General features: G+C 35.3%; 1 protein-coding gene and 1 non-coding gene across 2 annotated transcripts in view; both read right to left on the bottom strand.

Annotated features, from left to right (window-relative positions):
- Positions 1–16797, bottom strand: part of Pkp4 (plakophilin 4) — a 247528-nt gene that overhangs the window by 47588 nt on the left and 183143 nt on the right. The window contains exons 7-9 of the mRNA XM_077802620.1: positions 14776–15325; positions 8349–8537; positions 6135–6355 (exon numbers count right to left, since the gene is read on the bottom strand). Coding sequence (XP_077658746.1) covers positions 6135–6355; positions 8349–8537; positions 14776–15325 — 960 coding nt within the window. The remainder of the gene's footprint in view (positions 1–6134; positions 6356–8348; positions 8538–14775; positions 15326–16797) is intronic.
- LOC113191661 (small nucleolar RNA U13) lies at positions 9356–9459 on the bottom strand. Its single transcript, XR_003301918.1, has one exon. It is a non-coding gene; the product is annotated as a small nucleolar RNA U13 (small nucleolar RNA).

The following is a 16797-nucleotide window of genomic DNA, read 5'->3' as shown; positions in this document are numbered from 1 at the left end:
AAAAGGGTCTACAAAGATGCTATTAGAGCTAATAAATGAATTCAGCAAAGTGGCAGGATATAAGATCAACACGCATAAATCTAAGGCATTCCTGTATATCAGCGACAAATCCTCTGAAACGGAAATGAGGACAACTACTCCATTCACAATATCCCCCCAAAAAATAAAATACTTGGGAATCAACCTAACAAAAGAGGTGAAAGACTTATACAATGAAAATTACAGAACCCTAAAGAAAGACATAGAAGAAGACCTTAGAAGATGGAAAAATATACCCTGCTCATGGATAGGCAGAACTAACATCATCAAAATGGCGATATTACCAAAAGTCCTATATAAGTTCAATGCAATGCCAATCAAAATCCCAACAGCATATCTTGTAGAAATTGATAAAAGAATCATGAAATTCATATGGAATAATAAAAGACCCAGAATAGCAAAAACAATACTAAGCAGGAAGTGTGAATCAGGTGGTATAGCGATACCAGACTTCAAACTATACTACAGAGCAATAGTAACAAAAACAGCATGGTACTGGTACCAAAACAGGAGGGTGGACCAATGGTACAGAATAGAGGACACAGTAACCAATCCACAAAACTACAACTATCTTATTTTTGATAAAGGGGCTAAAAGCATGCAATGGAGGAAGGATAGCATCTTCAACAAATGGTGCTGGGAAAACTGGAAATCCATTTGCACCAAAATGAATCTGAATCCATATCTCTCGCCGTGCACAAAAGTTAACTCAAAATGGATCAAGGAGCTTGATATTAAATCAGAGACACGGCATCTGATAGAAGAAAAAGTTGGTTATGATCTACACGCTGTGGGATCGGGCTCCAAATTCCTCAATAGGACACCCATAGCGCTAGAATTAACAAATAGAATCAACAAATGGGACTTACTCAAACTAAAAAGTTTTTTCTCAGCAAAAGAAACAATAAGAGAGATAAACAGGGAGCCTACATCCTGGGAACAAATCTTTACTCCACACACTTCAGATAGAGCCCTAATAACCAGAATATACAAAGAACTCAAAAAATTAGACAATAAGATAACAAATAACCCAATCAATAAATGGGCCAAGGACCTGAACAGACACTTCTCAGAGGAGGACATACAATCAATCAACAAGTACATGAAAAAATGCTCACCATCGCTAGCAGTCAGAGAAATGCAAATCAAAACTACCCTAAGATACCATCTCACTCCAGTAAGACTGGCAGCCATTAGGAAGTCAAACAACAATAAGTGCTGGAGAGGATGCGGGGAAAAGGGCACTCTTGTTCATTGCTGGTGGGACTGCAAATTGGTGCAGCCAATCTGGAAAGCAGTATGGAGATTTCTCGGAAAGCTGGGAATGGAACCACCATTTGACCCAGCTATTCCCCTTCTCGGTCTATTCCCTAAAGCCCTAACAAGAGCATGCTACAGGGACACTGCTACATCGATGTTCATAGCAGCTCAATTCACGATAGCAAGACTGTGGAACCAGCCTAGATGCCCTTCAATAGATGAATGGATAAAAAAAATGTGGCATTTATATACTATGGAGTATTATTCTGCATTAAAAAATGACAAAATCATAGAATTTGGAGGGAAATGGATGGCATTAGAGCAGATTGTGCTAAGTGAAGCTAGTCAATATTTAAAAAACAAATACCAAATGACTCCTTTGATATAAGGGGAGTAAACAAGGACAGGGTAGGGACGAAGAGCTTGAGAAGAAGATTTACATTAAACAGGGATGAGAGGTGGGAGGGAAAGGGAGTGAGAAGGGAAATTGCATGGAAATGGAAGGCAATCCTCAGGGTTATACAAAATATCATATAAGAGGAAAGGAGGGGTAAGACAAGTTAATACAAATGGAAGAAATGATTTACAGTAGACGGGGTAGAGAGAGAAAAGGGGAGGGGAGGGGAGGGGAAGGGGGATAGTAGAGAATAGGACAGACAGCAGAATACATCAGAATCTAGAAAGGCAATATGTCAATCAATGGAAGGGAAACTGATGTGATACAGCAATCTGTATACGGGGTAAAAGCGGGAGTTCATAATCCACTTGAATCAAACCGTGTAATATGATGTATTAAGAACTATGTAATGTTATGAACGACCAATAAAAAAAAAATAAAATAAAAATAAAATAAAATTAAAAATTAAAAAAAAAATAAAATAAAATATTTTATATGTTTTGAATTATAACAGGTGTTTTATTAACATCCATTATCCCTGAAAAATGAGCTTTTCTAAATAGGAGAATTCTATATAATACTTTTCCTTTTTTGCACTGAAACTATGTTAACCATTTTTGATGAAAATCTATATAAAACCTATTATTTAAATCTATACTGTAATTAACAATACAAGGAGTGTGGTTTAATTTTCCTTGATGACTGACAATGATTACAAATATACATTTCTGTCCTCTTTAAATGGTACAGTGGTCAATATTTCCTGACATTCCTGGGAGCTATGGGGGCCAGATAACACAAAAGGAATTCTAGCTAGAGCAGAACAATCAGGCTTGGTTGACATCAATTCTAACCTTTAAGTTCAGCAAATTGACACTGGAAAAACTGCTATGGATTTGTGTGCTGGCTGGATGGTACTGATGCCTAATAGGATTTGCTTGATTAAAACCTAAGCCTAGACTTCTGTTTTCAGCCACGATACCTAACTGGTTCTGGATTTTGCTTTACCATAAACAATGATAAAACCAAGGTAAATGTGTGATGAAACTGTTTATAGGCTCTGAACAATAGGCAGCAATGAAATTCTTGAGGAGGGAAACAACCAACCAATCCCATATATACATGCTTGGCTTTCTGCCTAGTGGCACTTTCTGGGGCATGGTACAGGAGGCTGAGTCCAAATAGTACATGATGGACTCAATAAGGTGAGGGGGAAACGCTAGAATTTGATGATGCCCAGGTAGTTATACTATGCAGAGCGGAGTACTGGCAAGAAGGGAATATGCAGAGATGACTCTACAAGTCTGTGTGGGAACCATCCACAAGTCCTTAGCTGAACACTGGACAGTGTGTGGGCAGAGCACAGGTACATATCTGGTACGGAGGGTTGCTGCATGACTGAGAGCTGAAATTATACTAAGTATATTAGTTTTTTTAGTTAAAAAAATTTATAAAGGCCAAGTGTGAGGAATAAAAATCAATAAGGAATACACTGTAGGGCTAAAATGAAACTGAAATAGACCTGACAAGGAACAAAACTAATTTTGACAGATTCAAAAAGATTTCCTAGTAATTTAGTTATCTGCCACAACAAAATTTAGCTTTCTAACAGAAGACAATATAATCCAGATTCTCTATAATGTATCAGCCACAACAGTTAGCATATAATCTAAATTACTAGGCATGAGAAAAAACAGAGATATATGATATATATATATATATATTCAATAGAAAAATAACCAGGGACAACCCACATGTTGGAATTATAAGAGGAGGAACTAAAAATAATAACATAAATGTGCCCAAAGACTTAAAGAAAGAGATGTGTATAAGGTGTGAATAACTGGAGAATCTCATCAGAGACATGGAAAGTATGAAAACAGAACTAGGCTGACTTAAAACAAACACACGGACTCCCATTAATAAGTTCAATTAATACATGCTAATCAAAAATCAAAACAAAAAGAATAAAATTCAAGTGTCTGAAATGAAGCCCAAGCAGGTTAAATGCAAACTTAAGCCCATCAAAGTAAAACTGCTGAAAGCAATAGAAAACTGAAGATAGAAGACCCATTACATGAGAATGATATAAATGGTATCTGATTTCTCATCAGAAACAACGGAGGTCTAAAGACAAAGAATAACATCTTTTAGAGCACTGAAAGGAAAAAAAAAAATCTATACTTGTAAATCCCAAACTTTACATACAGTGAAACATCCTTTAAAGATGTAATAATGAGTGAAATAAAAACATTTTCAGATACAATAAAGCTGAGATAATTTTTTGCAAGTAGACATGCACGTAACATGAGGAAGACTACAGGTGATTGTTCAGACTGAAGCAAAATTAGCTGAACTGGAAATTCGAATTTATACAGAATTCTAAATAGTAAAAAGGTGGGTGAATATAAGTGACCATCATTTTTATTTCCCTTTAAAAGACAATTATTTTTAGTAAAAATAACACTGTATATTTTAGGTTTATAATGTATGCAGAAGTAAAATATGTGCTAATATAAAAGTCAAGGGGATAGTAAACGGAAATATACTGTTGAATGTCACATAATGGGCTGTGCTCAGAAGGAGGACAGGGAATGCTGTCATTCTGAAAAATCACTGCCACTTTCCATAGGAAATACTTTTATACTAAAGGCATCATTTGTACTACTAATAAATCTGGCTTCTAAGTAGACTACTACAAATGAAACCTCACAGGTTTCCTTTTACATAGTAAACATCAATAACTTCTTTAGTCCTACAGAGAATTTTTCAGACTAATTATTATTTAGCATTAATGGGAAAGAAAAGTTGATAGTGAATAAAAGTATTACTTAAAACTGCTATTTTCAAAACTGAAAAATAACAGTTGTCATGAACTTTTTATTTTGGTTTACGTATTTGAACCTCAAATTTACCTGAATTCCAGTTTCAACTGGAATAAATGTACCTATTATTATAAAATAATCATTTATTCATCTTATGAAACACATTATCAGAAAGCTTTCACATAATCAAAGCTAGCCATAACAGTTTTATGCACTAGACTATGAAATTATCATACCATGAATAGCTGAAGTATATTATCATACATGAAATTCTTGTTTATAGTCAATCATCTCCTAGTAGAGGTCAAAACTGAAGTCTTCAGGGGCATATACTAAACTCAAAGCTCTAATCACACTTCATTGCTTTTGTAGGCAGCTATTTATTTTCTCTGCAGGTCCAGCCAAGGTATGGCCAAAATTATAATTCAAAACCCTTTAGGGAATTTCTGCATCTATTTAGGAGCCCTAGTCTTTTGAAGATTTAAAAAAATGAAATAATGTAAGAGTATTAATGACATTTATATAGGAGGTGCTATTAGAAAAATTATTTTTAAAAAAATCCTTAAAATGACAAAAAGGTAGCAAACAGGAATAGGAGAACCAAATATATGTATAAACCTCAAAGAATTTTGGACATAAAAGTGATTAGGTGAGGTGGTTTTAGTGTAGTGGTCTTTCCATTCAACTCTATAATACCTTTAGTTATTTTGTTTTAAAGACCAAAACCTCATTCATTTTAATTCACATTCATTTGGATTAGCTGGTAGGTTGCTAAGAATGAACTGATAATTATATTAATTTTCCAGTAAAACAACTATTTTTGTGGATGAAGTGTGAATGAAATCTTGCTAATACATGCCTTAAAATAACACCAAAGCTGCATAAAACTTGGTAACATTTTCATTTTTTCAGAAATGAAAATTCTTTTAATTTTGAAATATACTGATTTATTTCCTGAATATAGTAAATGACTTTCATTAAAGATGAGGCCAGTTTTTCAAAATTAATCAAGTACTAAAGGACTCACACTTACCTTAAAAAATATTGTCTACATGGCCAAAGTTAAAAAAAAAAAAAGGAAACATCTATTATTTGTCAAATATTTTTTGCTTAGTACATATGACAATTTCTTGTAAGCTATTTTCTTCTAAAATGTCAAAAAGCTTTTCAAAGGACCTAGTTAATGAAACATCTATAGCACTGACCAATATGATTAAAAATATATACCATATTGGTCTTTCACAGTTTAGAATAACATAAATTTTCTGAAGTCTTTGTCTAAGAAGTCAGTCAGGATAAAGGAACAGGGATAAAATGATCCTTCAAAGTCTTTTGTTTAATTCTAGGTAGTTGTCTGGCTCAAGTGTTTGAATGATGAATGCTGCAAATACTCCCATAGATCTGTGCATTCCCTAACTTACAATTAAAGCATGGAAAGAGGTAATCTGTCTTTAAAATGAAATTAGCCTCACTGACCTTACACAGCTGGAACACAACTGGATGTATTACAGATAAGAAATACTGATATAACAGACATGATAACCTAAAATGTCAGAGTGAAAGAACGGCTAACTTCTCTTATACCGTAGCACTCTGGAGACCCCGACTGGTACTTGCCTGGGGTCTTTCTGGATGCTGTCTATTGACGGGGATCTGGTGGTACCATCATCAGCTGGCGCTGCATGCTGAAGCCTGTTGTAATTGCACTCTTGTACTCGGTATTGTATTGGCCTGTAGGGCTCCGCATAGGTAGCTGTTGTGTTTAGAGTATAATTATTTCTTTGGTATGTAAGGGTACTCCGTTGGCTGGATGTCCTTTGTAGATTTCCAACACCTACCAAAAAGTCAACATTTTGAAAAAGATTAGTGTGTTCTCCATGAGGTCATCCTTTTTTTCCCCCTCCCACAGCACTGGAAATTGAACTCAGGGGTGCTTATCCACTGAGCTACGTTCCCAGACTGTTTTTTACGTTTTATTTTGAGATAGGGTCTCACTAAGTTGCTGGAGCCAGCCTTAAACTTGGGATCTTCCTGCCTCTGCTTCCCGAGTGGTCACAGGAATGTACCACCATGCATGGCATGAGGTCAGACTTTTAAAAGGTAAACATTTTTTAAATTTAAGAAGGATTACAGTTTTAGGCAATTGTATAAATTGTTTACTTTTAGATTTTTACAAATCTAGCTCACTAACACTAAAAAAGGGACTTAATTTTTAATATATGAACAATATTATGGTAATTTTATTAGCAGGAAAGAACAATATGAAACTATAAATCTGCTTATATAATAGGTATTAAACATGTTTATTAAGATTCAGTAACTTAAAAGTCCAAGAGAAATACAAAAAATTAATCTCAAAAATAAATGATAAAAGCAAAAGTCCATTACTTTCATTTTAGTGATAAATAACAACATCTTTATTTAACTTTGTAAATAACTGAAACCATCAAACTTTTCAATACTTAGTGTACACAGGTTACTTCTTTTGATATACACTTTATTTCTAGACCTATAGATCTTGATAAAATGGGAAAATCTATTTCACAATAAAGACTGATATATCAATTATTCTATAGATACTCCCATAAATTAATGCATGATGATATATATAAAAACAATGTCCACTGTGTTTAACATTTCTGTACTAATTATTGCAACAGGTATCACTCCAATGATTGTATACATACTTTTTCCTGGCATTACAAATATTTTAACAGTTTCTTTTTTAAAAAAGTTTTTTTTTTTTTTAGTTGTAGATGGACACAATATCTTTATTTTTATTAGTTTATTTTTATGTGGTGCTGGGGGCCAAACTCAGGGCCTCATGCATGCAAGGTAAGCACTCGAGCACTGAGCTACAATTCCAGCCCTGTTTCTTAATTCTATTATAGAAATTCCCTACTTATAGAACATAAAAATAAGTAATATATTTCTTACTAACATCTAGTAAAAATTGGTACATTCTACTAGAAGAAAAACCTCTCAGTGGACTAAGTTGTCAGTCTCTGGTCAAGAACCAATTCAAATACAGTCTTCTTTGTTTTGAAATTCTGGGAGGTAGTTGTCTTGAGGTAAGCCCTTGATATCACTGATGCAGGAGTTTTTTTTTTTTTTTTTTTTTTTTGGTGTGTGTGTGTGCGTGCATATTATTAAGCCTGTAAGATTTCTTTTTATTCTTTTTTTTTTTTTTTTTAAAGATTCCACAAACCAGCCCTGTAGCATGATCTGGCAGCTCACACCACCATGAACTATAATTTCTGATTCATCAGTTGCTATGGGGTAGAATGAATATGAAGGCTGGGATGTGAGGGTGCAATGCCCCAGTTCCCTGTTTTTATACGTGCTTCTACTGCATCCTGTCCCAGTTGGAGTCCATGAAAAGAGATATCTTTTTCACATTTCATATTTAAGTATTCAGAGGAAATCCAACATCTGAAAAAGGGTAATGCCAAATACACTTGGGCTCCATCCGTGCTAAATCAAAGACAACCAAGTCAGTACTGTATGGATTCTCGATACTTGTTCCAGGCAACAAAATGACAAAGAAATATTTCAGCAAAGGCTTTCCTTTCTGTTTCCAACATGATTCTAATCCAAGGAGAATCAGATTTGTACCTTTACAAATTTATTCCTGAATTAACAGTATAATCACAATGTTCATTAGATTATACTAAGGTAAAAATGTATCACCTATACAAAGGTATGAAATAAAACTTCTGTTTCATTACTTATGTGACAACAAAATGAGCAACATGCTTTCCTTCTAACTGGAATCCCAATCTCAGTAAAACCCTTCTACTATTGGGCCAGTGAAATAAGGAAGCCACCTGAGCCTGTGCGATAGAGCGCTGTCTGTGATCCTTGGAGCTCCACGGTTCCATGGTTTGGGCTTCGGTACACTGGGCTGTAATAGGTCCTCCCCTCATAAATAGGAGTGATGTGCAAGTCAGGAGACACAGCAGAACGAAGGTCTTGCCCAAGCTGACTGTGCTGACTAGCATAGGAACTCCGTAGGCCTAGGGGTGGAATAATGAACTCATTTAATAGCCAAGAAAATCATGATGAGGTTAAGAACCCAAGCTCTAATTAAAATCCTAACCAACAGGACCAAGTGGTAAGTCTAAACCATTAAGTTTTACAGAAGAGGGATGCCAAGGTATGGTTTGTGTATGTGTGTACATACTAGTTTTCTTGGCAATGTTTCTAATAAAAAAAAAAAATTAAATGGTTTGATACTGTGAAATTCACTCCCCAACAGTAATCTATTCTATAATGGTGATCAAATAAAGAATGCTTCTTCTTAATAATAGTCATTTAAAAATATGCAATCATATGCTGCATAAGGATGTTTTGGTCAATGATGGACCAAATACTATGCTGCTCCCACAGATCATACTTCCTAGTGACTTTGTGGCTATCTTGATTTGTGTAAGTACATTCTACGATGTTCAAACAGTGACAAAATGGATAGACACATCTCTCAGTATGCATCCCATCCTTAAGTGACCCAATAGTGGTTCACACCCATTTTTCCAGCCCTGTAGACTGCTCCATCTTACTAAATGCAAGATGGGCTCTTAGGAGGCAGGGTACACTGAATCTCACACCTCTACTTGTAACCTAATAGAGTGTTTATATAAAGTACTTACTGTAAAAACGGTGGATGCTTAGGAACTGTTTTGACATATACCTCTACTAATTCACAGATGACTTTTATAGGAAAATATTGGAAATTTTACGATATAAGATTTGAGTATTATCAGTAAACTAAAAACATTTGTTATTAGGAATATTATTTTACTATTTGCTATCATTTTCTTTTTTTTCTCCTTCACGTCAGATAGGTAATGTGCTGACATCATGACGAACTTTAGAGGGAGGCACATCTCACTCAACAGTGTGAATACCTAATTATCAGGCTTATGAACTGAAAAGGATCTTTTTTACCTTTTTAACAAAACCAAATGAAACCAAACCAAAATCTGTTGTTTTTAAAGGAACCCACATACAGATTCTTGTTAAGCTTCTTTCTAGTATAAAGAAAATGTATAAAATCAGTAGTTTTAAGTCATTTAAAGTATTCTGATTAAAACTGCTAATGGCTAATGTTTACATAAGGAACTCATGATGAAAAGGTAGATTTCAAAAAGGAACATTCTTTTTGTAAACAAGTAAATCAGTGTATTCTATATTATGATGCTCAACAGTTGGTGATTTTTCAGTATTAGTGAGCACATTTGTTACTTAAGTTAGAATACCAACTAAGGTTATAACCCAAATATAAGCAAGAGAAAGTATAAACATTACAAACATATCTGAAGTCAGTTAGCACACATTTGCTTTAAAAAAGATGGCAAATAATTAACATAGTAACTAATTATAAAAAGATAGAATCATTCTCATCCTGTTAGCTTAGTTAATCAAATCACAATTAAAAGCAAATGGGCCTGAATATGAGTGATAATTATATGTTGCTTAGTGAGGAGTGGCAAGGAAGTTAATAAATACTTAGAGTCTCTAAAGTGAATGATTATTACCTACCCTGGACAGCAATGTGACATGGGAAGAAATTAAATGAAACAATGTTGATTTTAGCACTGGTTCCGACTTGCTAAAATGAAGATCACAGTTTTGAAAGATCTCATAACTAGGATATTATCCAGCCAGACCTTCTCATTTCACAACTGAGAAAACAGAGCCTGAAGGGAAATGTGATCCACTCCCAGCAGAGAGCTACTTCCCTGGGGCTGAAGGGAGCCACAGGGCAGTGCTGTCATATACCCCCCACACTGACATGGCCATGCCTCAAGGACCAATGACAAGCAGTGTAAGAGAAGCCTTAGGCTCCACTGGACCCTTCAAAACATCAGGAAGGTTAGCCCGCCAGGGAAGGTCATGGAAGCGGATATACCTCTAGAGATGACATAGTAATTGAGGCTACAAAACTGTCTGAATTTCAAAGATTTTAGCTTTTTCTTCACTGGCACATTTTACATTCTTTTCAGCAATGAATAAGCTCTATTTCCTCATGAAGCCCATGAGGATCTCAGACAAAAGTGTAGGAAATGTTTTTATTAATGATGACATAAAGTGGATGGGTGAATGTATCTAGTCCTTGGCAATTCCATCAGTATGATGGGTGACTGGAATACTCCATAGAGCCATCAATACTTTTTTTTGGTGATAGTGCTGGGAATTGAACCCAGGGCCTCCTGCTTACTAGGTGAGCACTCTACCACTAAGTTCCATTCCCAGCTCTACAAATACTCTTGATTTAGTGAAGACTGAACATCATTCACACTTGGGCAGAGGCAAGCCTAGGACCAGATGTTCAGAAGCCCCTGAGCTCCCACCAGCACACTCTGATGTGAAGTAAGAACAAAGCTTTCTGCATCTTTCTCGGAATGCTGTATACTCACTCTGTAAGGACACCAGGCTGAATTCTTCAAAGGAATCCATGTTATGTGAAAAATACTGTGAACATTTACTCTGATTTCATAGGAAAAGTAACAAAATGAGTATTTTTTTGGGGGGTAGGAGATACTGGTGATTGAAAATAGGAGTGTTGTACCACTGAGCTACATTCCAGACCTTTTTATTTTGAGACAGATCCCACTAAGTTACTGAGGACTTTCCTAAATCACCGAGGCTGGCCTAGAAACTTGCAATCCTCCAGGCCCAGCCTCTTGAGTCACTGGGATTACAGACAGATGCCACTGCACCCAGTCAAAATCAGCTCTTCACCATTTACAAGTATAAAATGTTACCAGCAAATATTTGCTTATTATAGCATTATTAATAAAATTAGTATGTGTGACAAGCTGTAATGAGAAACAAGTCAAAATTATACTGAGATGTAGCACTTTCTTGGTACTAAAATCACTCTAAATAACATAACATAACGACTATTTTGTTTACATGCTCATGTCTTTAAAACATACACAGACCAGTAGATGAGCATTTAAAAAATGACATAGCCCCTTTATTAAATTAAGTAAAATGAATATGTGTAGAAAGCCCACTGTAACTTGGTTTCACTGAAACTAAGATAGAAGTAATTATGTTGTACAATTTGTTTTAGAAATACTTTTCCATAAACATTTCTATAAATTAATTTTTAATAACCTTTTTCTCCCTCCTTCCAAATAATGGCAAACACTGATACTCTACAATATTATTTACTCGACCAACTATTTCTATTTGCAATTCCACTAATACATATTAATTTACCAATTACATTGTACATATTCCATGTGATTTCAAACCTTTATATATAAAATATCAGAAATAAACATAAATTTATTTTGAAACATTCTTTCTTTCCTTAAAACTCTTAATATGCTATGATTATCCCCAAATGAGTATTTTAGGACATATGTCAATTTTTTTGGAAGTAAGTTTTTATATGTATTGTATAATCATTTAAATTATAATCAACAAATATTCAAGTCCCTGAATTTATTGTAAAATACTGCTTTAGGTGTATCAATTATCAGGCTATTAATTCTTTGAAATAAAGAATGACTGCAAATATAATGGCAGGCACGTCATTTTCTGAAATTAGAATATAAGAAAGCAATTCACAAATTAGGATTTATATTAGGAACAGGCAGGTGGCAGGAAGCAAAACTTCTCTAGGGCCTCTTGAAAAAACTCTTTGCTTCTTTAAAAGACTATAGTTATTTCTAGAAAAACTGAGAAAGGGGCTAGGTCTAATTTATATGTTGAAGTGTAATGAGAATGGGGAGAAGAGAATGGGTTCCTCAAGGGGTTTGTGTCCACTGTGATTACAGAAAAAATGCAAAGAGTTCACTACAGAATGTGAACTATATATACACATATAGTTATTTTATTTTTTTCACTTTTTATATTCTCTATCTATCTAGTGTATTTTTTTCTTTCCTTGAAGTCTAGAGTTTAATCTCACCTTTATGTCAGAAAATAGGTCTTTTAAAGATACCCCCCCCCCATTGTTAAATGTGGAGAATGTATTTATGTGCTGGCTTCTTGCCCAGGTCTCTGCATCACTCTCCTATAAGCAGGGCTTTCAGCATGGCCCTTCTACACATACACGGGGGGAATATGGAAGTCCTCAGAACTATTTATCTTTTAAGGTCTCCTTGGGAGGTAGAATTTTATAAATGATTACTACATGCTTTTGCTGCATTCTTTTCAGAGGCATTCTTTGTGGAAAACATCTAAGCTAACCACACTCCTCTGGTGGCAGAATAGAAAAGAGGTGGTTGTACCACTAGGAATTTCTCTGAGCTCAAATGTAAGTTCAATATAAATTCTTCATGCAAATTATTCAATTAAAAGAATCTCAAAAAGGCTTCACATTTCTTAGATGGTGTAAGAAAAAAAGATACTGATTTTACCATGTAAAGAATTAGGAAATAAAAGTAAAAAAAAAAAAGTATTAGAAATTCTTATAAGTATATAAAAAAAAACAACAACAAAACCCCCAAACCCCCAAATGCCTCGGCAAAAATAGAAAAAAATACTTGAGAAGCATATTACAAGGGGACAATTTATGTCAACTATAAAAAAGTTTTTACAAATTACAAAAAACAGAAAAGAGATTGTTCTGAGCCTGTGGTTTTAAGAAAAGATGAAATAAAATGGCTGACAAACACATGGAATATCCTGCTTCAGTCAGAGCCAATACAGGCCATTTACAACATCCTCTTTATCTACCAGATCGGTAAAGATGAACATCCTGGACAGTATGCAGAGCTAGTGAAGGTGTAGGGAAACAGGTACACTCAAATTACAGATGAAAATACAAGTTTAGGCAACCTTCTCAGAAGGCAATTCAACACTCTCTCAAGGTAAAAATATGCCCATATTTTGAAGCAACAATTCTACCTCAAGAAATGGAACCCATACTTATCCTAGTATCTATGCAAAACATGCGGGAAGAAGAGTGTATGTTGCATTATGTCTAACAACTAAGAATGACAAAGAAGCTAAAAGCCCATTAATAGGAAACTGATTAAGTTATACATATACAAGAAAGGAGTTCTATACATCTATCAAGAAAGAATGAGGTAGAATTCTCAGACCTGTCAACCCATTTAGTCCCAGGTTTTCAATTCTACAAACATTTCAATGAAATCCACTCAGGTACATTACAATAGATTAGAAATCATAATATAGAGCTTGTATATATTTTCATATACTTAAATATATATTTTTCTCAAATGCTGTAATCATTCACCTATTTCTTTTCTCAAAAGAACAGGCCCCTAAAAATAATAATTATTTCAAATTTACCATAAGTGGTATAGTTGCTGCTCAATTTTTTTTTTTCAAGAGGAATTCCACAACTGAGACAATGGGATAAATGGATTAAGCAAAAAGAACAAGGAATAAAAGACATATATGACAGAATCCCACCAGTATAAAGAAAATACAACACAATGTATATTCATGTTCATATGTAATGTATATATTTATGTATGTAAACATCCTGGAAGACACATAAACTGGTTGATGTGGTGGGTGAGGGTGAAGGAGGAGATTGAGACTTCCACCTTTCATTTCATATTTTCCTGTTTATTTTTCATTTTTACCATTGTGTATTTATTACTTTAAAATATATTTGACAACACTAAAGACAAATTTCAGTGCATTAAAAAGAATAGTTTTTATAGTATGTGGGAAATTCTTTGTAAAAAAAAAAAAACCCTGAAGAGTACAGGTATAAAATCAAGGTCCTGTGCCTTTCTGATTTAACTGGAATAGCATTTAAACACAATTCATAAGAGCTCTGTACATTTCCTGTTGAGTTGCCCAAATCAGGGCAGCAGGGAGTGAAATCCATATTCTAGTCCACACTGTACAGTGTTTCTAAGGGAAAAATTTAATATTTAAACAGATATTCTGATAACATTTTAACACAGCTTATAGGTATATGTAGGGATAGGTCTGGCTAGTGAAAAATCTGTCATAAAAATATCAATATACAACTTATAATTCCAACCAATTCTAAAATGCAAAATAAGTACATTTTAAGCTTTAATATTTTAAGGGGAAAATGTACACATTTGCAAAAGATTTCTGCTGATATAAATGTATATGATTTCATGCATTAAGGATTAGAGCCTGAAACACAAGTTAACCTGAAATTTATAGTATAAAAATTATCAAATAAAAACAAGAGTTTTTTTTTTCCACATTAGCATTCGGTATCAGTGGTAGTTGCAGGAATGATTCCCTGGGCTTTATGTAATGATGCTACCTGTTACTCACCCGTCAGACTGTCTGGTCGAGGTGGAACCATCCGCTCGTAAATGTCGTACTGCTGTTGTCCAAATTGCTCCATGTCATGAACAGTCCTTTGCAGTGAAGGTCCCAGATGCTGCGGTACTGCGGTCATCCCTGAGCGTTTGGGGGACGATGACCCCACCTGGCCTTGGGATGGGGAAGCTACTCGAGTCTGTGCATCCGTCAGGGTCAGCGGGGACCCCACTCTGGCGGTAGTTTGGTATTGAGGGGCTGGTCCGTTGGGATTGGAGGTCTGTCGGGAAGTGACTGACCCAATCCGCCGCACAGCTGTTGGGGAGGCGGGTCTCTGTGAGTACGGAGAGGCTGCCCGCTGAGCAGGTAACGTGGTGGAGGAATATGTACTGGGGTTCAGAGGTCTGGAGTCGGTCACTGACGGAGAGCCAAATCCACTACCCAGAGAAGTTCTCAGTGACCCCCTTGAAGGAGACACGCCTGTGCTGATAACATAAGAAGGAGACTGTGCTCTAGATGGAACTGAACTAACTCTTCTCATGGCCCGATTGGCTACTGATGGCTGATGAGAGGGGGGAGAAAAGAGAATGGGTTTATCCAGGGTTTTGTGTCCATTGTCATTACAGAAAAAATGCACACAGCTCACTACAGAATGTGAATTCACTATTTATTTTAGGCACCCAAATTTCTTTTCCACTTTATGCTTTAGAGCTAGATCTTAGATCTTAATTTTCTTCACTGTGCATTTCTTCTACTTTGTCTTTTTTTTTTTGGTGATTTAATGTGAATCCTAAAATTAGTAAAAAGAAATATAAAGAATTTAATATTCTTTTTGTCTTTACATTGTTTTTTACCCTTTTGCCTATGCATTTTTCACAACACATAGGACATTTTGTTCCAAGTGCCATGAATAACTCATGAGTATGAAGAATCACTGGAGAAATATACTTACTTAATTCCCTGTGAATCAAAGTTTGGCCAAGGTTATGCATTTTTGTAAAACAGAAAGAATTTTTTGAAGACATCATTCTAAATGTAGCTAGAGGAGTGTTTATAAATGGTTAGTCATTATGGGTTGGCCCTGCTAATAACATGAATGTGTTCTTTTGACAAGGAATAAATGAATGTTTGGATTGAGTCTAGGCACAGTGCTCTCCTCTGTGAATTTACTTCAAAGAACAGCTTGGCTGCACAGGTGCTCTAGCCACATTTGTTTATTCCTTTAGCTCAAGAGTAGCTTCTATTTTCTTTTTACCTCCTCTGATCTATGAGTGCTTGGCTTTAGCTGATAGACTTAAAGGGATGCAATAAAGGCACCCTCCTATCTATTCCAGAGGGAAGAATGCTCAAAGTCTCTGTTGGATCTTGGCCTATTCAGCTGGAAAAGACCAAAATAGAAAATGAACATTTCTGCCATGGATCATTTTACTATTAATCTGTAGACTCCTATAAACACAAAGGGCATCAGATACCTTTCCTGCTGCTGCGTAACAATGAAGAAAAATTGTAGCTGGACTGAAGAAATGGCTGAGGGGAACAGGCGTGGGAAGAAGGAAAGCAGACTGAGAAATGAAAATAGGACTCCAGATGATAAACCCAGGACCAGGCTACTTGGTTATCTGCTGAGTGATTGCTAAAGTCCAGATGCTGTCAACCCCATCCACATTTCATTGTAACAATAAGAAAAGAAGCAGGGTGAGATAAGGACTTTGTACACCCTTGGATGTTATAAGCAGATGTGTACTTTGTCTTCAGGTGCCATAAGCAACTGGTCTGCTGAAACATCTGCTCTAAGACCTCTAATGTGTGTGAGTTCACAATTTTGGAATGGTAATAGCTATGGAGAGGAGGTAATATGTGGAGTTTGGTAAATAAAGGCAATAAAGATAGAATTTTAAATTAGGGAATAATTGGAAAGTTAAAATGTGTGCAAACTACATGTTGCAAACTACAACATTCCATCCAGTTCTTTTAATGGTCCCTCTGGACTTCTCAAGCCAAACTTCTTATATATAGAAGAATTACTCTATCTTG

Source organism: Urocitellus parryii, chromosome 1, assembly GCF_045843805.1.
Source record: "Urocitellus parryii isolate mUroPar1 chromosome 1, mUroPar1.hap1, whole genome shotgun sequence".
NCBI lineage: Eukaryota > Metazoa > Chordata > Mammalia > Rodentia > Sciuridae > Urocitellus > Urocitellus parryii.
The sequence above is the reverse complement of the archived record's forward strand: the minus strand, read 5'-3'. Positions and strand labels throughout refer to the sequence as shown.